The sequence below is a fragment of the Anser cygnoides genome, chromosome 5, assembly GCF_040182565.1.
Source record: "Anser cygnoides isolate HZ-2024a breed goose chromosome 5, Taihu_goose_T2T_genome, whole genome shotgun sequence".
NCBI classification, from domain to species: Eukaryota; Metazoa; Chordata; class Aves; order Anseriformes; family Anatidae; genus Anser; species Anser cygnoides.
In genome coordinates, this window is record NC_089877.1 from 13,918,322 (window position 1) to 13,942,199 (window position 23,878).

The 23,878-nt window shown below is 51.3% G+C and overlaps 1 protein-coding gene across 3 annotated transcripts in view; it reads right to left on the bottom strand.

The window, feature by feature from the left end:
- The window catches only part of CD82 (CD82 molecule), a 35,661-nt gene extending 16,039 nt beyond the window's left edge, over positions 1 to 19,622 (bottom strand). Inside the window, exons 1-2 of one of the 3 annotated variants that reach the window (XM_066997234.1) lie at positions 19,598 to 19,622; positions 3,507 to 3,588 (exon numbers count right to left, since the gene is read on the bottom strand). In XM_066997234.1, coding sequence (XP_066853335.1) covers positions 3,507 to 3,569 — 63 coding nt within the window. In that variant the 5' untranslated portion in view covers positions 3,570 to 3,588; positions 19,598 to 19,622. Of the gene's footprint in view, positions 1 to 3,506; positions 3,589 to 10,346; positions 10,475 to 18,462; positions 18,603 to 19,597 lie in introns of those variants that run through there. The other 2 variants (XM_048055154.2, XM_066997235.1) reach the window with 2 other exon arrangements.
- Positions 19,623 to 23,878: the final 4,256 nt, after the last annotated feature.

Genomic DNA, 23,878 nt, shown 5'->3' on the forward strand with positions numbered 1-23,878 from the left:
CAGGCATTGTCTCTGCATTTTGAAAGCTCACATTATACTTCAGCTTCTCATACAAAGATGCTTTTCAGAGCACAGATACAGCAACACTGAAGTAAGTTGCTTGCAAGCTTTCCCGGCTTGGCAGAGGGCATAGCACAAAGGTAGCTCTGGTGGCAGGATTAGAAAGTCACCAAGCAAGATCTGAACGCTTGAAAGAGTGATGAAGCCAACTGACTCAGCAGCAGAAAGCATGCTGCTGTTGTTTCCCAGGAAGAAAAAATAAGAATCTCGACAAGATGACAGTAACAAGAATCCCCTCTTGCTTCATGTCCTGACGTGCTGCACAGCAGCACCGCATCTGCTGATCAAACCAGAAAGGCCCCTTGTACATACAACAGCTGGAGGCTCCTAAAAAAAATTCCCCTCAAACTTTGTATTCACAGGAACTGCTGAATTGACAGTTTGAGGCAGTCTCACATTTAAACCAGTCGTAATAAAATATTTGTCTCGAACAAAGATGCAAACCCGTCTTTATGTGACATCTCTCTTGGCTCGCTGACCCTGAGATGCCACCTAAGTTTTGCTGTTGCTGACAGAACACAGAGCTCCTGCCGGTCTGGGTTCCCGCGGAGTTATTTGTTAGGAGGTACGCCGACTTCCCAAGGCCTGTTTTCACTCTGATCTTGTTCTAGTCCACAGCTCGTGCATTTGCCAGGAGCTGCTGTTGAAAACACTAAAAGGGGAAGGCAGTAAGAAAAGAGAGCACATGGAGAAAACGCTGCTCCATTTACAATGGTATTGTTACCTCCTAGCAGGACAGTATCTGTGCTCAGCGTCTGTAGGATTTTCCATAGCATAGCGAGGCTGCTTCTGCCATTGGCTTGGCTTCAGACCCTCCACAGAGAAATCACATCTGCTGTCCCTAGAGTTGAATTCCTCTGCTCCGCTGCTTTACGCTCCTGAAGTGGTGTGTGAATGTCTCCCCTTCACCTCAGGGGGTGCAGCTGTCACCCCAGACTTCAGCAAGACCCCCATCCAAACCCAAACCAGGAGGCGGCTCCCTCGAGGCAGGGCGAGCAGTTTCCCACAGCACAGTCCGGTGAGGAGAGGTACAGAAGAACCACGCTGTTACTGGACTTCAGGCCCAGCTGAGCCCAAGGCCTAGAGAAGTACCACCATCAACACTGCTGCAAGAGAAGCCACTGATGGAGCCAAAATCTGGAAACAGCAGCGGCGGGTCTCTATCTGTCCTCTCTTCATGCTGCCCTCCTTCAGCCCAGAGGGCGTGAGGTGGCCTCAAGCTTGGCACAGAGGCCAACAGCAGAGCTCTTAAACATAAAGCTTTGATTCAGGTAGCAGCCTTCTGCTCCACTTACAGGGGTGTTAGAAGTAGGACAGATGGTTATATATTCTAAACAAACAGTTTCCAGAATCTGAACTCGAGAGAAGTGTTTTCCCTTTAAGGAGAAGCATCTGCTGTGGCCCATGTCTGCTACCCAAGAAGGAAGAGATGTGTAAAGATTTGACTAGGGAAACTAAGTTCCCTAAAGTTACGTTTTTGGCATCTTCTGAGGCAAGTAGGTAAGCAGTCCAAATAAACTTCTTCCCTTTAATCAAAGCAGGTCAAACCTTCCCCTGAAATAAGACTCGAAGGCTGCAAAGTGCTACTAAGTCCCTGAACTACTTCAGCTACAGCAAAGGACCTTCTCAAAGTCCTCGAGCTGTATAAGAAATGCTATTTCAATGACTAACCTCTAGAAGAGTCACTCGTGTCTCTAAAGGTTTAATTCATCAGCTCCACGTCAGGCTGGAGAACACCCTTCTGACAGAGGGCTGGTCCACACGGGGTGCGATCGCAGAGGCAGCAGCTCCACAGGAGGAGTTTCTCTACTAGAGTAACGCTGATCTAGAAGCGCCCACAGTGTATAAGCTTGAGCATCCCCATTCAGAACCTGAACAACTGTAACAGGAAAAAGCTTCTCATGTCACCTACTTCCTATGACAGCAATAGAGTAAGGGATACCGCTTTCCTCAGTATCTGGCACGTGCAAAAAGCCTGCCATCAGCTGAAACCGGCACATACTCAAAATCTTCGCTCTAGAGAAACATCAAGTTCCCCACCAGAACAGAGCAGCTGCAAATACCTCCTTTCCCCAGAGCAGTCTGATGGGAAGACCGTGCCCATGCTGCACAGCAGGCTGAACTCTTTTTCCCTACCGCCTCCCCTCCAACACAAGTTGCCAGCAGATAATAACAGAACACAAGCTTCCACTAAAGAGGAAATAAAGGACAGTACTTTGAGGAAAGATTGTGGCTGATCTATGAGCCGTCTGAGTCCTGGTACTGTGCCTGTCACTTCACAAAGCAGGCCAAACCATCTGAAAGATCTAGTGTCACTCTAAGCCTTTTCCCCTCCCCACCACCCCATCACCGCTCTGAGCACCCAGACCATCAGCCCTCAGTAGGTAACTTCTCTTAAAATGGAAGCAGCACGCGAGAGGAAAAAGCCAGCAGAGAAAGCCAAGAGAAACCAGATCCAGATGTGCCTTCAGCCCATGCTCCAGTGCCTGTAGCACAGCACAGGCGTGCAGGAAGGGTGAGTGAGGCTGTGTTCAGGGACAGACCAGAAAGCAGTGCTCACCTTACCATGCTTGATTTACCTCCCTGCCCGGCCCTTCCTTCCCCTTAGGTGCTACGCAGAGGGTAAAACATCAGACAGGCTATTTTCTTGCTGATACGTGGAAAGCAGAAGCCATGCTCTTCCCCAGAACACCACCGCACTTCGGGAGGGCAGCATCAGCAGTGCCACCACTGGCCCCACACAGATTCACTGTTCACATGACACACAGAGTACCTAAACTTCACAATAGGATGCACATGAGAACGTGTGCCTTCCTAGACCCAATCTGATCCAAAAAGGAGCTCAGACTGGATCGCCTTTTGCTGAGCCTCACACCTGAGAATAACTGCATGCAGTAGGCTGCTGTGTTTCTCCAGCCATGCCTGCCCCCGTCTCCCCTACCACCCAGTTCCATTTCAAATAGGGGACTTGGACTAATTCACCTTGTTAAAAATCAGAACCGGCCTTTGGGACTTAAACAAAATTAGAGTTGCTCTTTGAAGCCCTGTCTGGCCTATTTAGGAGGGCACTGCTGTTACGCAGCGGGTTTTGTAGCTTTGCTGCTCAGGGGCAGCTCAGCTGCTGCTGCAGATGTGGCAGAGAAAGAAGTTACAACTACTCTCCTGCCAGAAAAAGCCAGTAGCTCTGGTTTTCCCTTCCCACTGCAGGAAGTGAGCTGTGCGCACTGGTGACAGCAGGTGGGTACTGGGAGCAGAGCTACTCAACACGCCTCGGAGTCGCCCAGCAGCTCTGATGTCCCCCAGCTTCAGCGGTTCCCTCCCTTCTTCCAAAAACTCTGGCTCTGTTATTTAGCCAACACACTGGGCCAACATCCAGAAAAAACACCTTTCCAGCTAATTTTAGTTCAGGCCTTTCCACCTCCTCTGCAGACACCCACAATACTTACAAGGAACAGGAGGTTGAAGAGAAAGAGGAAGTACTTGGTGACTTTCAGGCAGCCGGACCCCATCTTCTTTCACTTACAGGATCTAAAGGGAAAGCAGAAAGACACCCAGCTGTTAGTGTGAAGTCCCCCAGGCAGTTTGAACGACACCTTCACCCCAGGCAGAGCTCGGGATCTCTCGGCAGGACTCGGAACAAGCGTGTAAGAAGCGTGTGCTCGACAGAAGACCACCTGAGTTGCCTTTTCAGAGCAGCACAACAGACAACACAGTCATTAAAATACAAACTGCTGTTGTTGCCAAAATCTCCTAGAGAGTGACAGAGAGCTATCAGAAGTTCTAGAAGGAACTTGATCACAAATACACTAATTCCATCAGTACTTTGGATGGACTTCTCGTTTACAGCATCAACCAACCGTAGCTACCAGCCCTCACGGAGAAAAGTGATGCACTTACCTGAAGAAACAGCTGACATGGCCAGCTCTCTCCCTGCAAAAAGCTCATCTCTTTGTGACCCCTGATCAGCTGAGGCAACAGTGAAGAGTGAGGCCACGGGGTCAATTTAAAAGCATTAAAATCAAGGTTTGTGCACACAACTCAACGCCTGATGGCTTAGCAACCCTTGAGGACCAGCAAGCCTGCTCCACAGTTGCATCCTGCCACTTCTGCTGCAAGATCCAGACAGGCGAAGTTTCAACAGGTCCCTGTTTCCAAAACCAGCCTCCCAAGTGCGAAGCAGTACGAGAGCTGTGCTGAGGTGGGATGCTGGCCTCCCCGTGGGGAAGCAGCACAGCTGACACATGGGGACAGGCAGGGGAATGTCCCCAGGGTCAGCCATGGAGTTCCTTAAAATTTGCCCTGTCAAGCTCCTTGCTTCGCACAGCCCACGGTGCCTTAAGAAGCAACACCCACAGGCAGCGCAGGACTAGGCTGGGGGCACCAGCCCGGTCTGGGAGGAACCAGCCCCGCGGAAAGCAAGGTCAGCAGGGCTTCCTGCCACCAGCCGGGGTGTACTGAGGGTCACTGGAGCACCGCACGTTCTTTTGTTTCAATCAAAGGCTTTTGCTTAATCTTATTAAAAATTTAGGTTAATTCTGGAGCTAAACTGATACGCAGGCCTTGTGGCAACTGGCTAGTGTTCCCACCAAGCAATGGTCACCCTCCAACTACCAGGAGGGAGAGCCTGAGCTCTGTGCTTGGAGACAACTCTGCTGCTCAGACTTCAAAGGATGCCACAGCTAGAAGTCGCACTAAGCCCATAGCTGCACAGCACTTAACAAGACGCCACTGCGTTTTTGGGTCATTTTCCCACCTCAATCTCAGCCAGCTGTGCCACAGGCTAATCTTAAAAAAAAATCTCATCTGTATAGTGATTGTCACGTGAAAGGAGCCCCAACTGCACAACCTGGCTAGCACCATCTCCATCACCTCCTCAGGTCAGAATGCTGCAATCCATAGAGCCAAAAGTAGGTCCTTCAAATAAACCAGGGAAAAATCCTATAGCAGTTTCTGGTCCATACGTACACCAGATACCAAACACACTGCATTCCCATCTCCGGTACCCCAGGTGGGGCCATCTGCTGGTTCTGTTCCAGTATGAGATGAACTGCACTGCAGTTGCACCACTACCAACCTCTGAAAAGTGAGTAAAGACACTCTATTAGTAGATTTTCACCCTTGGTTAATGGCAGCAAGTTTATTAAATAAGCCTCACTTAAGTTAGTGCACCCTCCTGCCACAAATAACCTGCCAGCTTACCATCAGATAAAAGCCATAACCCAAGGAGCACGATGCCCTTTGAAGGTATCTCAGAAAAGAGCAAATATTTGAGCAGGGACAGCACGAACATTGCTTCCTCCAGCCTGTGTTCCCCTCCTTCCCTCTGCAGGAGGAGGAATGGTTTCTCAGGCCATGAATCCTGGCAGGGACCAACACTTGAGACTGTAGTTGGAGAGGATATGCAAGACAAGTTTCCCCTTCCAGCTGGCTTATTTTCTGGCTTCACCATGAACACTTCTCTTAATAGTATCTCAAACTGGGGCCTGGCAATCCAACCAGAACATTTAGGCAGCCAGGTCCCCAGGCGATGATGAATGTCTGTTGTGGGGGATGCAAGAGTTTTTCGTCTCCTCAACCCAGCCACAAAATAAGCTAGACGGCTCCTGCACAAGCCATCGGCCTTCTTTCCATAAGATGTCCCATCCTAGGTACAATCCTTATTTCCAAGCTGGAGGAGCAATTCCCAGCAGTTGTATATTTGCTTCCTAGAACTGAGTAGCCACGTGCTGTTTCTTACTCGGCCCCGTGCTATTCTGATTAGTCAGGAAAACAGATTTCCAGAACTATTAGGATCATTACAATAGTTATCTAAGATAATTACATTGTCATACGAGTTGAAAAGAGCTGCTGGGGAAGAAGCCATGCCTGAGGTGACAGAGTAAAAGATTTGCTTTCAAGGCTCATCTACTCCCAGCTATTTGTGTAAGGCACGCTAGCTTTAATATTTTATTAAAAACCCAAAAACCAAATGTGCATTGCAGCATTATGCACCACTCTCGCCACAGGGAGATATACCTCTTTCATAGCTTCTGGCCATAAAGAAATAATTCAAATGACAGTTCAAGCCAGAAGCAAAACAGGTTTTTAGTGTTTTTTTTTTTCTCTGAGCTTTCAGCATACCTCAGGGTTCCACATACCAAAATATTACATTTTTCAATTCTTCTGTTATCCTTAAAAAAAAAACTCTAAAAAAAAAAAAAAAGCTGTCCGTGCACTATGGCAGTCAGAGCTGACCATTCACCTCTAGAAGTTGGATAACTTTTGAGCCTTAACATCCTGCAGAAAGGCGTGCAAAGGTTTAATGTACAACGTCCGCAACTTTTTAATTCAATTGTTTGTCCACGGTCGTTTGTTTCCTTCTTTTCCTCTCCACCCCAACTGCTTTAACCATTTGAATTTGTACATGCTTTCACTACATCCTTTCTTTACTAAGCGGTCCCACCCAGGCTTTTCAACAATCCTGCTGACACGCCTCCAACTTTCCATGTCATTCTCTAGACTGACGGCAGCTCTGCAGAGGATTTCATAACAGACCATACGGTCAACTTACACAGTGGCGTTTCTCTCGGTGCCTCGTGCCCCATCCTGTAAAGGTATTCAGGACTGCTTATGCCCGTCTAGCTGCTCACCATTTTGAGGCACTACTGCAGTAAAATCCTGGTTGCTGACATGACCTGGTTCGCTTTGGCGTAGCCGAATCCTAGGTCTGTCTTAGCCAGGCTTCAGCCCCAGGACGTGGAGGGAGGGCTAACAGCAGCAGGGAGGCATTAGGGGACCCAGGCCCCTGGGGTTTCCCACAGGCGGGGCACAAGACGAGCCTGAACAGGCTAACCAGCACCAAGAGATGGCATCCTGCCACCTCGCCACCTCCAGCTCTCAGGCCTGTCATCCTCCCAGCGAGAACGATGACAGCGAAGCTGGTACGTGGAGCACGAAATCCAGGATCCGTGAGGAGGGGCAGGCAGGCTCCGGCTTTGCCAGCAGCTGCACAGGCGTGCCACCAGGGCTCGGGGAGCAGCTCCTTCTGTGAGAGGAGCCCCCAGAGCGGCGCCCCCAGCCCCTTTCTCTCAGGAAGCGGCCGTGGCGAGCAGCACCCACGACCATGCGGCCAGGCAGGAGGGAGCGAGCATGCGGATGTTATAACCACATTAGTGGAGGTGCAGAGAGGCTGAGCTGCTCCAACTGCAGCGCTGCTGTCGTGAACTAGATCCTGCGCAGCCTCTACCTAGCCGGCGCCGCGTGCGTGGTGCCCGCTGAAGTCTGCGATACTTGGCTGGGGGCAGCGCGGTACGTGCCTGCGCCATGCGGCCCTGCCGTGAGAGCACAGCTCCCGACTGCGGCACCACCCTCGCTCCTCAGCGCGGGTCGCTTCCTGAGGAGTTCTGGCATCTCAGACACCTCAGCCGCCAAGTTACCGCGCAGCACAAACATGGGGCTCATTTACCAGAGTAGCGAAAGAGGAGACAAGCGGGAACAACCCTAACGCAAGCCAGAGTAGATGAGCTTGTGGAAATCACCTCAGCACATTTGCAAACAAGTCCAAAGTTCCCGCAGGCTCCCAGAGAGCACAGTCAGCCCCGACGCGCCAAGCCGGGCAGAAGAGGGTTCACGTTTGAATGCACGTGCCTGGCCTGGAAGGTGCTGGTCCCTCTCCCCTCGAATCTCTCCCTTAAGAGAAGGGAATGACCACAAAGAAATTGCAGGTTGTTTCTTTGCACTTCAGCCAGCTGCTCCCCCACTACCACCTCTCAGGCTCTAACCACCCCAGGGGACACAAAACAAAGGCACGACCCATAGGATATGCTGCTACCAGCTTTTACCAGGTTAGGAGGGAGGTCAAAATCTTTTTGCAGGATTCCCTACCCCAGAAACCAGCTCAGTGGCCTACCAGGGGACAGAAGCCGGCCAGGATCAGGAGCTGCTCACAACACGGCTGCCCCTGCTCCCAGGGGACCTGGAGAGGGGCACCCCTGGGGGCCAGGATCTGCCACGGCAGGGGAGGAGACAGCCCACCCGCCGCTGGATTTTGAGCCCTCGCCCGACTGATCCCAGCTGCTGGGAACGTTTGTCTAGCCACCAAGGTAAGGAATGAGCTCTTGGCAGTCAGAAGGGCTCCTGGTCACTGGCAGGAGAGCCCTGACAGCTTCACACAACAGACGGGTTAATGAACAATGAGTTGCTAAGCCTCTCAGTAACCAGGTACAACATTGCCCCGAGGGCACGGTTCCGGTAACATACAAAGAATATACAATGGAGTTCATCTCGTTGACATTAAAACTCAAAGGTCTTGGACTTTTAGCACACCTGGGAAGTACAGCTTGTCTCCCGTGAGCAAATAACTGCTGAGCCAATAAAATATCCGGGTCTGAATTCAATGAACTTTTCTTCAGGCTCACTGAGATAATACCAGCAGTGTAGTGACCTTGAAAGCGTAAACATGATCATGTTCACGGTGCAGATTTTCCAAGAGGTGTCTCTTCTTGAGTTCCAGCAGAAAGGTTTGAGGGAGAAGCTGGACTCTAAAAATTACGGCTGCTAATTAAGGTTGCCACCTCAAACAGGCCACTTTTGTGGGTGCAGATCTATGCACGTGGTAATGTCACCGTGTCAGTTACAGTTTCTAATAAAAGCATCAGGGCAAAGCAAAAAACCTGTATTTCTGAGTAATACAAGCTTTGGAAACAGGAGGGGGAAAAAAGTTATGCGGAAGAAACTCTGTCATTACATCTACTCTAGAGCTAGTCGCTTCTGAAGTGGAAACGATTGCCTTTAAAGCTAGAGGAAATTGTGATGAGGGCTCAGCACGGGGAGATAGCAGCGTAGCTGTATCAGCCTGTAACTGCTGCAGCCAGCAGACTTTGATCTCGCTAGCGCTCGCTGAGCAGGGTGTCACCGTACCTGCCTCACAACACGAGCAAGACCTTTGCACGTCGTCAGAGGCTCAGGCATGCACGCAGTCCTTGCATGCTTGCTAACCCCAGAGTAAGAGGGGGACAGACTGGAGCAAGAAGAGTTGGCAATGTCACTCAAAGGCCAGATTTCTCAGGAATCAACTTTTATCAACTTACACTGCTGAACTAGATTTTTCCCCCAGTGTACCAGATAAGACATGAAGCTTTTTCTGCTTCATTTCTGGAGTTACTACACTGTTATGTTCAATAATCTGACAGTATCATCCTGTGAGATCCTAGATTAGAAAGCACCCTCAGGACTGTCAATAATCACGAAGGTTTTTCAGCACGTTTTGCAACAGCAAACACATTGTGCATTTTGGAAAACGGAAATACGTATTTTAGAAATACACTTCTGATGCATGAGAGGAAGTGATTAGATATTTATAAACTACTGTCACATACTAAAAAGAAACTAACCCACATTTTGGTATCAAAGAGCAAAGCAGGTTTTAGAAGCACCCATTTACATCTCTGCATGTTTGCAAGGGATGCAGTCAGATTTTAAGGACATCTGGACTTCGCACTTCCGTTTGAAAGCCAACATTTAAGTACGTCTTCAGTCCCTACAACTTGGAAATGGGGAAAGTTCTTTGCTATTTTCAGTCTATACAGTCATGCTCACACAGCATGACAATATTTGCAGGACACTCCATTTCTCCAATTTAAGCAAATCTTTCCATTCAGCAAGACCAAAGATACTGGTCTGCCAAAAAAAGGGGAAAAAACGTACAACCTATCCCAGAACTCTTTTGGTTCTTCCCCTGCCAACCCCCCCTCAAAAAAAAAACAACACAAAACTTACCAGAAATAGCAGACAGTAGAAAAAGCCAAAAGTAGTTCAGTGGAATTTTTTTTCTTTTTTTTTTTGCTTCCTGCTTACTGCGTACCAGATTGTTGTTTGTACAGCAAGCACTGCAGGTAGAGGCCAGGAGGAGGTCTCCACAGTGACTACAAACAGCGCGCAGCACAGTGAAAAAAACAGGCATTTCAGGAAACTGGTCGGGCAGCTCCGTCACTCGACCATGCCGGCTTTTTAATGGCTCCAGAAGAGAAGCCAGTTCAGCTTTGTTCTCTCACTGGCAGCTGTTATGCTGTAAACTCGCCCTCTGCAGCAGACGCCACAGGCAGTGCCCCCAGCACTGCCGTGCCCCACGGCCTCCCCGTGGAGGAACAAAGCCCACGAGTCCACCAGCGGGGCCGGTGGGCCCAGGGACCACCAAGCACCTGCTGTTGGTATCAGACCTGGAAACCCCCGTGTAAGTATGGACACGGGACAGGCTCCCAAGCCTCTCTCCTCGTGCAAGCAGCTCCTCGGAGGCCAGCAGGACTCACCTGAGAGGTTGCACAACGCCTCCCAACACCACTTGGCTTGGAGATACCTTCTTGAGACCCGGCAGCCTTTCCTGCCTGCCCAGATCACTCAGGCTCCGTGGCACAAGCACTTCTGTGGGTGAGGAGACAGCCTTCATGTGAGCTTTTCTCCAGCTTAAGAGAGAGATTCCCTGAGTCTGCAGTTAAGAGCCAGGTAGTAAAACTGATTTTTATCTTTGCCTCCTCCTACCATAAGATGCAAGAGGTCAAAGTCAAGGACTTTTACTGTTAAGTTCCCTTTCTAAACAAACTGGTTCTCAGTCACTTCCATTTTCTCAGATGTTAGGGCAGATAACTAGAGGGTGTTTAAATTCAGCACGCCCGTGCCAAACATACTTCTAAAAAGCTACAGGCATCTGCCTCAACTGGGAAATGAGGTCTCCTATCCTCTGGGGTTCCTTCCAGGAATTAGTGAGGCTGTAGTAAAGGTGTGGAGGGAGAGGCTTTACTTTAGAGATAGGAAGCTTTTGCCAGCTGCACAGCTTGTCTAGAAGGGAAGACAAAACCCTCCCTAGCTCCCCACCGGCTGCATCCATCTCCGCAGACCGGCGGAGGGGGCAGAGCAGAGCCAGGGCACCGGCACCCCGACGGGAAGGAAGCTAACCCTAGCTGTGCTCGTCCACCGCCCTTCCCAGCAATAGCAGGGTTTCCAAGAGTTCAGTCCTCAGCTGGAGCCAGAGGCCGCTGGAAGCCAAGCACCATACATCTCCTGCCCAGGGGAACGTAGGAGGACGAGCACTCCCTCGTGCTTCCCGGGCCGGAGCGTCGGGAGGAACGCGGACGCCCTGCCAGGTTAACCGAGCGCTCTCCAGAGCGTGCAGGTCCCACGCTGCTGGGCACAACCAGCTCCCCGGGGGGCTGCAGATCTCCTGGCACCAGCAGTCTCCCCCGAGGGCCCATCCACGTGATCTCGCAGTGGCAGAAAGGAAGAAGAACAACAAATAAACCACGGCAGAGCAAACAGGAGAGTCCTCTGGCTTGTTATTCTGAATGATCTGTGGAGCTTTAGACTTAAGTCAGCTTTCTCCAACGAGGATGAGACAGGCTATTAGTCTAATCATATCACATGCTTTGCATCAGATCCTCTGCTGACAACAAGGCGCTGATCCCAAGAACCCGCAGCGTTAACCCTTCACCCCACAGACCACGCAGAGCTGGAGGACTACGGCAGGTCCAGCACGGCTGGGAAGCGGCACAAGTCCTGCTGGCACAGAAGTGCCTCAGCCCACAAAGGGCTGCACCTTCTGGCTCGTGCCCAGAAACAAGCTCCTTGCTATCTGTGATCTCAGGAACCTTGTTTTTGACAAATACACCATCTGCTAAGTGCAGCACCCTCCCCGTTTACCAGCCGCCTGCATGCCTACAGCTGCTCAACCTCCCTGCTCTCACGCTAGGATATTGAGGACATTGGCACCGTTACGCATGAACGTCGCACAGAAGACCGTAGCTGGACGTCTGTAACAACCATTCCTCCTCAGCAGGGCCTGAGGATGGCTGGGGCTGCCCGCCGGATGCCCTGGCATCCCTGTCAGGCTGCCCCGAAGCCGCATTGACACGGACCCAGACCTACACCCCATGGAGCACTGCTGTCACAGCTGGAGGAGGACAAACATTTCGCAACATCCTGAGTTTCAGGCCGCAGACACTGCTTGACACTACCAGCGGGCACGAATGAAAAGGGAAAGGCAGTACTATTAAAAAAGCTCACGCTGGAGAGACCCTTCTTGTCTCAAGCAGACCTTCCTTCCGAAACAAGGGTTCAGAGAGGGTAAAGGGCAAGAAGAGCCCTGAAGTACGAGAGTTTAGAGCACAGATGTTTTGAGTTGTTCCCTTCTAATAAAAAATATCCACCTGCAACCACATTCCACCCCCCCTCCAAGATCCCTGTTTCAGGTTTGTAACTGGCAGCACCCGGCCACAACAGCCAAACCACTCGCTGATCCGATTGCTCTGAGGATGCTGCTCAGAAGCAATTTCTTGCGGGTCCCAGCAGGAGCTCCTGCAGTCTCCAAAACGTACTGCAGCGCTGCCTAGCACTTCTCCCCTCCACCTTTGCGGATTTGTCTCCTCGCTCCAAGCCCTTCCTACAGGAGGAATAAACTGGAACAGAAAGAAGCATTTCGCAGCAAAGGGCAGCACTGGAAGAGGTTACATTTACAGAGGCTGCAGCAGAGCAGCTTCATTCCTAGCCTAAGCCTTTCATGAGGTGAAATGCCACAACAAGGAGTAGCAGCAGACACAGACTGCCTCTGGACGAGGCTCGACCAGCTGGAAGAGAGGCTCCAAGGCTTTCAGTTTCACTCGGACGGAGGTGGCCCTGGAAGCAGAGGCAGAGGGCACTGCACACAAGGGTGCACACAGGTGCCTTGCTCCCTGGCTTAGTGCTGGGTTACCAGGCAGGCGGTCACGGCAGGCTTATCTGGAGCCACGTGAGAACATTACTCAGTTTCAGACCTGCCGCCTGCAGTTAGGATCACTCCTCCACCGAACACCAAGCAGGAGAAAAAAAGATAAAAACCAATCCACTCTCCGAAGCACTGCATGCATAGGCTATGGACAGGGCTGCCTCAAGCCAAGAGGAGCAGACATATGGGATAAGTTCCCCAGGAATTTGGCAGTTAAAATAGACAGCAAGGCTTCGAGAGCTGGGCCTGTTCTGGGAAAAGGAGGGGCCTCCCTGCTGTCCTGGGGGATTTATGCACGGTGCTCTGCTTGCAGCAGCCTGGAACACAGGCTGGGCTGAACCAGAACCAGGGGAGGCTGGGTGGCCTCTAGTGCTTGCTAGAAAGGGTCTTCTTCTCTAAATTTAGAGCATAAGTATTTTGGAAGACTATTTGATGGAACAAAGCTAGAAGAGATGGAAAATAACAGTTTGGAAGTATTTTTTTTTTAAAAAAGAATGAATTTTCATCCAGAATAACCAGTGAATTCACAAGCATCAACTAAGTCTCAATGCAGAGATAAATGATCCCACTTTTGAGGGAGGAAAAAAGCAAGGCTCTTTTTTTGTCTTTAATCAGCAAACTACGATTCAGGCTAACATTACTTTTTAATAGAGCTGAAGACAGTTATTTATTTATAATTTTTTTTTCTGTCCCACCATTTTGCATTCTTTCCCCCGCAGCCCACTCCCTGAAGGCAAACATCTCCACTTCACGTTAATTCTGCAATATTTATCAAGCCAAACTTAGTAACAACACCAAGTTACAGCAAGTGGTCTCCTCCGTAGCCAGGAGGAAAATGACCTACTGCAGGATGCAGCCCACGCAGATGGAGCTCTCCAGCGAGATGCTGGGCAAGCACACGGTCACCTCTCTGCAGGCTCTTTCTCCTGACAGCAAACACCCCGTGGCAAAAGTCCTCTCTTTTCTGAGCAAACATGGAGCAACTGTTTAGATTCCCATGGGACAACACCGGGTGCACAGCATCGAGTTGTATATAGTCTGCTAGGTCTTGCTCGTAGCCGCCAGCTGGGCTGGATGGGAAGCTTCCCATCTCTCTGGAACTGACATGAAGCAGGAACTGACTGCTTTACAACACGATCGAGTGTAAACCACTGCCGTGACAACCCAGGCTAGCCTCCCCTGGAGGCTCCGAAGCTGCGACACGACGGGCTGGGAATGAATGCAGCAACGATCAGCCTCCGAAACCACAAACAGAACCGCGGTATCAAAGGAGCTTTTGAGGTCTCGGGCATTAAAGCCGCTTGCCTTTCCTCGAAATAGCCCTCCCTTGAAATAGCCTCTTGTGCCAAGGCAGCCGCCAGTTTGATGCCACTTCGAACATACAGAAATCCCCAGGTACTTTCGGCAGCAGCGTTTCAGTCCCCCCAGCTCCGCTCCAGGAAGCTGTGAGTCAAAGCACCTCGCCCCGGGGAGCACTGCGCGAGAGGAAGCTCTGACGTGCCGGGTCCCTAGGGCAGGCAGGAGCGGACCCCTCTCCTCTTCCTCTTCTCGGCAGCGGCTCTGGGAAGCCCCAGCTCCTAGAGAGGAGCAGCAAAGCCTTGCAGGAGCATCATCACTTTGCTTCACGTGCTCCACCACCAGGGCTTCTCCTCAGCACCACGGTCTGCAGGCAGCTGCTGGTTCGGCGAGCTGTTCTGCACAGCAGCTTCTGAGCAGAGATCTTCTCTAATTAAAAGAGCTTCCTGAGGGAATACACGGATTTACCGCACAAATCGGAGGGCTCTTTAGTTATTCCGCGTGTGGTATCTCTGCAAAGCCTGCATTAGAAAGGAGCCTGAATGCAAAGAGCTCGGCAGCTTCTCCAGCTGCTGGGAAGGTACCTCAAAGGCAGTCCCTTTTTGTCTGGTTGGTTTTTCCCAGAGAGACTTCAGAAATGAGCATAATCAGAATTACTGCCTGCCCTTTGAGCATGGTGTAGACGCTGTAAAGCATTTGCTGTCTCGGCTTGGTCAGTGCAAAACTCAAGGCAACAGCAGGGGGGAACTGAGCTGTGCTGGCCTGCCCCGTTCCTCAGCCTGTCAGTATTCTGGATCCATGCTTCTGTACAAAGAGGGGCCTAGCTCAGCGATCAAAGCCAACAGAAAGGGACTGAGAGGACAGGAGACAGCCTGCTCAGTAAATCACGCTGGGAAGCTGAGGCTGCTCCAGCACAGCCGCTCACGACTGACTCACTGCCAGTGACCCAGTCCACGCCGACACATGACCAGCTCCACGGCACTTAGGATGCCCCGGTTGCGCCACACTGCCAGCACGAAACAAGCCTCAGACCCGATGGGAAGTTATACCCACAGCATCAGGGACGGCGTCCTGCCAGCACAGCATCCTCTGACGTGAAGAGGAGCCTACAGATTGCTTGATCACAAGCGGGACGGAGATGAGCAGAGCAGATCGCATGACACGTTTCAAACGCAGGCACATCAGCTCAAGGGACCAAAGTCCCAATACGTACTCGATACTGACATCACTGAGCACAGAAAACCCCCTCCCCATTCAATTTCTGATCACACACATTGCAGAGCCCTCGTGTTCCAAGCAATGCAAAGCCAGTTGCTGGACCAGGGAGAAATCAGAAAAAATAAGGTAGGGCGTAAAACATTCCCAACATGGATATTTTTGCCTAAGACTAGAGTACCTAGCAACCCAGAAACTGAAGTGCTATAAAAGCTACAGGAATGTCCTGGAAAGGACTAACGTGAATGCCTGAAAGGCAGCATTCAGCCATTTTATGCAGCAGCAGAGCTCCTCTCGTTAAGTTAGGCTTCACAATTGACTTCCAACCAAATTGCTACTCATCCATCACAGGAGACAGGCTGGCTCCGGGTGCTCAGGATTTACATATTCTTATATTATGGGATGACAGCAGCGGCCTTTGTGCTGGTAGAGGACACAGCCATATCTGGTGACCACAAACCCCTTCTCTAGGGCAAGCCTGGGAAACAGGCTCCTTTGCTGCCAGCAGGCAGGACTACCTCACAGCGCACCAGTGCTCTCCCTCCCCGTTCCCAAATCACCTCCAGGGCCACTACTGGGCAGCCGAAGGGACAAGGAGGATGGATTCAAGCTGTAGGAAGGTGCAGAGCTGCTGCTCCAAAGTCTCAACCTTCCCTTTGCTTGCTCAGGAGACTCTTCCCCCTGACTTCAGTGGGATTATTTTTGCCTGTGAGGGGAACTCTGCATTATATAACTTCAAATCTCTGGGCTGCTGGATATCCTAACGTTTATAGCTCTTTCCAGTTCAGCATTTCTCCGGTACACATGGCCACAGGATTATCACCGTACTGCAAGAGATCAGCAGTCTGTTGCAGCTGGGCAACAACTTTGCAGTAATGAGTAAAAGGCCCTTTGTTATGCACCTGTTTGCTGCGCTGCAGGGAAACTAAAACAGCAGCCCAGCAGCGTCCTTAGGCAAAGGACTAGTGGTATTTGCTATTTACAACACTCCCGATGGCACAGCAGAGCTGCTGAGCTCCTTAAAGACAGGCAGGCCACTTACCTCTGCAGCAAGTGTCAGAAATCGAGTACATGCACCACGCTTTGATTCGACTCGCTTTTAATTGGTGGTGTCCCAGTTCTGGAGCTCCACCAAGGAGAGAAAAGAACTAGAACCAGACAGCCCACGTGCGTGCCTCTTCCCCCAGGAGAAAGCCTGCCTTTGGCTTAGTTTCCTTCCCTCCTTTCCCCTGTATTTACCTTGGATGAGCACCGAGCAGCCCAGCTTCCCTGGCTCTGCTGTGTGCATGCTCGATTACAGAGACAAGACCCCACCGGAGCGTGGCTCTGTCCCCACCCATCTCAACAGGCTTGGGTTTTATTCCCTTCCTCTGCTATCGCCCGCAGACCAGTCCCTCTTGCAGAGCTGCCCACAGCAATGCCTCATCTGTCTTCCAGGAAATTCGCTAGCTCTGAATCTGTCAGCGCGTGCAAGCAATGATTTAAGCAATCTCCAGCATGCAGTTCCCGGCGCTTCACTTATCACCCTGCGGAGGTGCGAGTCAGCCGTTAACCACCTCGGCGTTTCTCAGCCCTGATACTCCAGGGAATTTTCAGCAGAGCACGGAGCTGGGCAGCAAACAGGCTCTGCCACAGCTGACTGCTCATCCAGGAACTGCTGGCCTCGCTTCCCGTGTTATTTTTCTTTCGTGCCAAGAAACGGCCTGTAATTCTTCACCTTTCCTTCATTTTAGCCCCTCTTTGGGTCAACATCCAGGCCAGAAGAAGACAGAGCTTCTTAAATAACGACTGCAACAGCTGCCATGCCTCAGGCAGCACTCAAGCAGACCAATGCTGACTACCTTGTATAGCACCGGACTTGCTCCACCTCACACTGCCACTTTGGATTTCCCGTAACAGGTCCTGGACCATCAGTGCCTGAGGTCCTCGCAGCAGCAGCCTTCACCCCTGCTGGATGCTTCCTGCAATCCCACCAGACACCAAAGACCACTGCTATGGCTTGGGCTGGAAAGTGCCTTGGAGCCTGGGGTTACCAGGTCTGAAAAACTTCCACAGATGCCTTTCCAAGTCAAACATCTGTTGGATGGATGCTCGCAGCCCCAGAGGGCCCCTGGCAACCTTTGTGCTGAGGCAAGGACAGGGAGATGCAGGAGTGGGGTAAAACCTTTCCTTAGCTACAGCCAGAAGAGGAATTTCATATGATCCCTCCACACACACACTTAACGGGGCTTGTAGGCAGGGGATGGCTCAGGTAACAGAAGCAAGAAAGCCCTACAGGGCTGCAGAAAGGCCTTGCTGGAGCATCTCCCGCACCAGCACGCAGCCGCAGGTCACACTACACCTGTCTGTCCCTTGAGAGCCAAAACAGAGACAACAACAGGAATGAAGAGAGTCCAGATGAGCCGCATCATTAAAGCTGATAAATCCTCTTACGGGAGGAGCTTCAGCGGGGAAGGACGGAGATCTCCCGCGGGGAGAGCTTTCCCCAAGTCCCCAGCTCGCGTCCTGCTCTGTGTCGCATGCAGGTACGCAGCCCCCGAGATGGCTCCTCGCACCGGGTGCCTCTCTCTGGGTCTGGGCGTTCAGAGCAGGTTTTGTGGCACGGGGACAGGCGTTCGGACTGCGGGACCCTGGCCACACGCCTCTGCCCCGCGCTTCTCGGACAGCCAGCGAGCACCAGAGCCCGAGGCGCGACCGGCAGGGTTTCCTCCAGCACAAGTTTCAAGCTCTGAGCTCACGCAGGAGATGGAAACACCAGAGCCGGTCCAAGCCCCGGGAACACTCCATCCCGAGCGAGCTCTGTGCAGTTCAGGAAGGCAGAAGCCAACATTTCGGTTCCACGGCAGTGGTTTTGTTTTTTTTTTTTTCCGTACCGTGAGCTCCATTTCACGCGAAAGCACACCCGGCGGGGCTGCCACGCTCCGGAGCGCGCACGGCCCCCCGCGGCTGCCCCAACGGGACGGGGACACGCCGAGCCCCCGGGGCCACACCGCTCCCGGCCAGGCCCAGCCGGGAAGCCCCGGGAAGCCCGGCCCTGCCCTGCGGAAAGCCCCCGGGAAGCGGCCGGGGGACGGGGAGGGGGGGGCTCGGCCGGCCACGGAGCCCCGCGGAGGGGCCGCGGCCCTCGCCCCCCGCCGGGCCGGGCCGCCCCGCGCACCTACCTGCTGGGCTCGGCTGGGCTGGGCTGGGCTCAGCTGGGCTGGGCTGGGCGCTGCGCTGCCTCCTTCCTTCCCTCCCTGCCTCCCTCCGGCGCCGCGTCCCCGGCCGGGCTCCCTACCCCGCGGGGCGGAGCCGGCGGCTGCGCTCAGCCGGCCCCGGGGCGGGCCCCCCGGCCCCCTGCCCGCCCCTGTGCCAGGCGAAGGCCGAGGCCCTGCACGCAGCGGCCCCAGCCCCGCGACCCGCTGAACACCGGGCATTTTGCTGCCCCGGCGAGCCCTGTAAACACCAGCAGGGCCGCAGCGTTCCCCGTCCGAGCCCCACTCAGCCCTTTTCAGCCTGCTTGCCCCAGCGGGGGCGGAGAGGTGCTGGGGCGGCTGCTGGCTCTGCTGCCCGCTGTCAGTGCGTTGCTTCCCCGGCTTCGCACTTCTGTGCGGCAGGCATCGAGCTCGCAGCACCGGGTCTTTGTTCGTGGTGTTGGAATAACTAGCCCACCGGGATCCCACCTCGGCCCAACAGAAATAACAGTAACAGGGCCATCTAGTAGCAATAATACCGTGGTCCTCTTTAAATCCTCATCTAAAAGGCAGCAAAACCACACCAGCCAAGCCAACCCTAAGGCAAGGGAAGGTCGGGTGGTCCCTCACCCTTCCAAAGAAGCAGCACATGAAGCTGTGGCCACACAACGGGCGAACACGGGCCCTTTGCCTCCTTCACGCACCTTGGAGGGGCGCCCGCCGCCGCCGTGCCACCTCCGTGCCAGCAGCGGGGCACTGCGGGCCAGCAGAGCGAAACTGAGGGCTGCAGCTGTGTTGTGGGCTGGCCAGGGAAGGTGCTCAGTGTGCAGGTGCTGGGGCAGAACAGAGAGGACGAGGTGGAAGTGAAAGGGGTGACTAACACCGCACTGGGGTTTTGGAGGTTCACGCGGTCTCGGCACCCCCATTTCTGCAGCTGTCTTCAGCGATACCAGGCTAGCCCTGGCCTGCAAACCGTCTCATAAACCTGGCCTTGCTGAGGCTCCTTCCTCTCGCTAGAAGAGCTGTAAGGACAGTTGTTTGCTGAGGATGCATTTTGTGTCAGAATTGTTGGGGCAGTATCTGGAAATGCATTTAGAGCCAGTCCTTGGGGCCACGTTCCTACCTGTCCTTCTGGAAGGTGGCAGCACCCCAGCATCTCCTTCTGAGCAGAGTTAACCTCGAGTAAAACCACCCCTATGCTCAAACAGCACATTGAGGGGGCTTTTTCTTCCCTCTCTCTTTAATAGGCTTTGTCCTTAATTTAAGCACCTGGTCAGGCTTATGCCAGTAGTAAGCTCACCTATAAAGGTGTGGGGGTCTGTGGGAGCAAGTGAAGTTGTATCTGTCTATCCTCATGCTCAGGTGTCTGACCTGTGCATTCTGAGCATATAGCTTGTTTCTGATTCTTATGAGTGTCCTACTTTGAGGAAGGAAGTCTGGGCTCAGAATATGGCCTCTGAGGATTAGTGGAAAGGCTTTTTTTTTTTTTTTTTTAAAGGAGTTGATTTTAAAATAAAAAGAGATTACAAGGCGCAGCGCAAATGGATTGCTTGTGTGCCAGCAGCTCCAGTGCCCAAATGAATTTGTGTCAATGGCTTTGAGAATAGGATACATGTTAAGCAACAGCAGCGTGGAGGTATGTATGCATCAGCGACTGCATGTATAGCTGGTTATGCTTCAGTGCCGCTCGGGTATGAACCAGTGAGGCTGTTGAAAAGCGTTAAGTCTGTATCACTGAGTTTTCTGAGAACAGGGGATAGATCTTTAAAAGATAGCTTGCAAAGAGCTTGAATTTTGCTGGAAAGTCCGACGTGAATCATGCTCTTCTGAGGGCTTGCAACAGGGAGTTGGCAATGGTGCAGAAACAGATCTGCAGAGATGTTGCAGCTGAGCTGCGCACAGATGGTAAACTAGAAGCCCAAGTATAAACAGCATCTTTTACAATATACACAGTAGGCTGGATTCTCAGCTAGTGATTAGACAAAAGTGCTTGTAAGAAAACAGACGGAATGGAGAAACCCACCATTATGTGGTGTGTAACGCCGAAGACCGAATGCCATTTCGAAGGCGGCTAGGCACCAGCCCAGAGGTCACTCATCCAAGTACTCTGCTTTTGCCTCGGGTCATTTTCATTTCAAACCAAACAACCGTTCCCTGTCAGATGAATCCTTTCTTTTTAGAAGGAATTAATCTTTTTACCCAATCAAGCAATGGCCTATTCTGCAAGTAAGCAGGGGAAGCCTTTGCTCACCAGCCCAGGTCCCTGGGATGCAGCCTGTTTCGTTTGTACAGGAGATCCCTTCAGCTGTGTGTTGTGAGAAGCTGCGCAGCCCTCAGAGCCCTTCTGCTTTGCAATGTAAAGCACGGGCCCTGCACAGGTGCGTATGTACGGTGCTGGGGGAGCTATGGCCCTTTCTTTGCTGGTAAAACCACGCCTGGCTGGGAAGGAACGATGCTGGGCTGCAAGCAAGCAAGTCCCCAGCAGTGCGCACACAGGCAGTGCTCGGCAGCTCCCTGTGCAGCAGCTATGGGAGGTCTCAGGGCTGGCGTCCTGCAGCAAGCTCAGCGCAGAGGAGCTCAAGTGGCATTTCTCTGCTCTCAGAGGCGCTCTGAGAAGAAGGGGGCCGAGGCTCAGCTGGCACAGGTTGCTGCCCGACGTGACAGACACCAGAGCAGGAAATGAGCCCTGGGTTTGTGCCTTCACCGTTGCAGCAGTTGCTGAACCAGCTATCCTTACACTGTGGTCACTGTTAGGCAGTCTCGGACAAATACTTGGCATTAAGGAGAGCAGGGTCTAGGAAAAAGACATATGCGAATCCATAACGTTTCCAGATTTATTTCCTTTAAAAAAAAGTCTTTGAATTGCTGCTAACCTCAGAGGGGAAGGATTTCTGTGCAGACAGGGTCAAAATACTGAAGGGCTAGGTGGATGCAGTGATGTGCACTGTAACAATCCCTACACACTGCCTAACTTTGAAAAAAAATACGCTTTTGATGTTGAACTCATAAAGAGGAAAAAATTCAAAAACAGAACTAAGAATTGCTGTGTTTGTTCTGATTAAATTCCAGGTTAAAACAAAACAAAACCAAAAAACAACAACAACAACAAAACTCTACAGTCCACATTTAGTGTCTGTTTAATAGCACAGGGTAAAATAAGAGCTGGTACTGCAAAGCATGGCTGAAGATTATAGCTTTTGTCAAGTCTAATGTTGGCAGAAGTGCTTTCATGGCACCGTAAGTGGAATCCACCCCTTTTATTTGCCCAAAGCTGTGTTTTTATTAGCAAAACTAGGATGTGGATTAATTGTATACAAAAAAAAAATAATGATTAGAGTGAACAGCAACAAAAGCGCAGTGGTTGCTTGCACTTGAGGCAAGTGGAGACTACTTTAACTCACATTAGGGAAAAACATGTTTACCAAAAGGTACAATTTTAAAGTAGTCTGTTCTATTTCAGGACTAATTATTCCTAACAATTCTGAGTTTTATGGCTTCTGAGAAAACGAGTGAGCTGTAGTAAATTGAAATAATTTTCCTGATGACCGCTTGCCCTCCCCTGGCTGGAGTGAGAAATGCAGGCAACCGAAATTTTGCAGCAGAAGTGAAACCTGGGCAAGGCAAAGGGAGTCAGACTGTTGCCCCGAGACACCCCAGAACTGGGGAGCAGCTTCTGTAGGTTGTTAGTTTGGGAGCGGGGTGGGAGTGCCTCAGATCTGACTGCTAGAGGAGGGGCAGCACCCCAAAACTCAGTATTTTGCAAAAGAGCGTTGCTGCCCCCTCTATGGGCACTGGAAAATGTAGCACACAGGGACTCGTCTTCCTAGGCACTACGTGATTTGAGCTTTTGTGATCCATTGAGCATTGGAAAGTGTGAGAGCATGTGGCCCCATGAGGTGGGTATTTATCTAACCTTTGGGATGGGAAACTTGCTGGAACAAGGTGTATCATCAAGATTTACGATCCTGTGATTTCCAGAATTTCTCCTTTAAAAATAAAAATGAAATTAAAAGAAAAAATACTCATACAAACAAATCTCAAAAGGTCTTCCACGGAGTGTGAGCAGGTCACAGACATCTCTGGATTGAGAAGAGCCCATCATTATTTTTATGGGCTTGCTGATTTGAGTCAGATATGTCAGAAAATGCCAGGTGAGTTTCAGAAATCAGTGCGGTCACTTAAAGAGCCCTTGCTGATGCTGCTGAGCTCTGGTTAGTGCCTGGGCTAACAACAGCCATGGTGTGACTTTGTAGACCTTGGTGGAGGTAGGACTTAGTCTAATCTTACAATTATCTTTGCACGCTTTGCATGGATGAACACCTGAACTGAAGTAAGCATCTTGGCTTGAGAGGAGAAACGTTACCCAGAAATAGAGGTTTCCTTGCTGGTCTGCGTTGGGGGTGTGCTGGGATAGATGCTGTTGCTTAGGCAGTATTCATTCCACACCCCACGGCCCTAGAGACTGGTGAGAAGTTGTCCCTTTCAGACCAGCTAACATAAACACTTGAGAAAACCTCGGGAAGGAGAACCCGGTTTAAAGTCTACCAAAGGAAATGAAAGCTCTCGGGAGCTGACATTGGCAGGCTGAATATTTTCTCAGTGAAATGTGTGCAACACTGGCATGATTTACCTGGAGGAGCAAGGCGAGCGGAACAAGCAATCCTATGACACTAATACTTCTCACGTAAGCTAAGATCCACTGGAGTATTTAGAGACTTAATTCCCTTCAATTTCATTTATGAAAGCATCCAAGTACCTCTCTACATAGAGCCAATTTTAAACCTTGCATTGAAAGAAGTCTCTTTTCCACCTTCGCCTCCCAGCTCCTTCTCAGACAGATATATGTTTCAATGTCCACGTGGGCAGAGAAGTGCCAAAATGCCTCCCTGGTCACCTACTGATGCTCGTACAGCGGCAGTGAACCACTGGTAGAAATTACAACCTCGAGGCCTGCAGATGACTTGCAACTGCCCATGTGCCTTTCTTCCACTTGGTGTCTCTCTTTAGTCTCAAATCTGGGGCTGGATCTCCAGTATTGCTCTCTTGGGGGACTATTATTTGTTATTTGCATTTTAGAAGTACCCCAAGGTTTAGGTTTGACAGCACAGCTCCGTAGGGATCAGCAATGTACAGAACCATCAAAACATGAGACTCTCTTTCCCTCTCTCCCAAGCAGTATAGTGTTGCAGCGCTCTCCCCATCCATTTTAAATGTGTTCAGAAAATTCAAATACTTATTTTTGTGTGCCTTTTTTTTAAATGGAAATAACATTTTTTTGTGCGCAGCTTGGTCTAATCCATGATACAGAAGGCTAGGGCTGATTTGCCTCACCCTCTCACCAGCGCTAGAGCTTACAGGCATGCAAGTGAAACACAAAGCATTATTTCACTGAATTCACAAAATA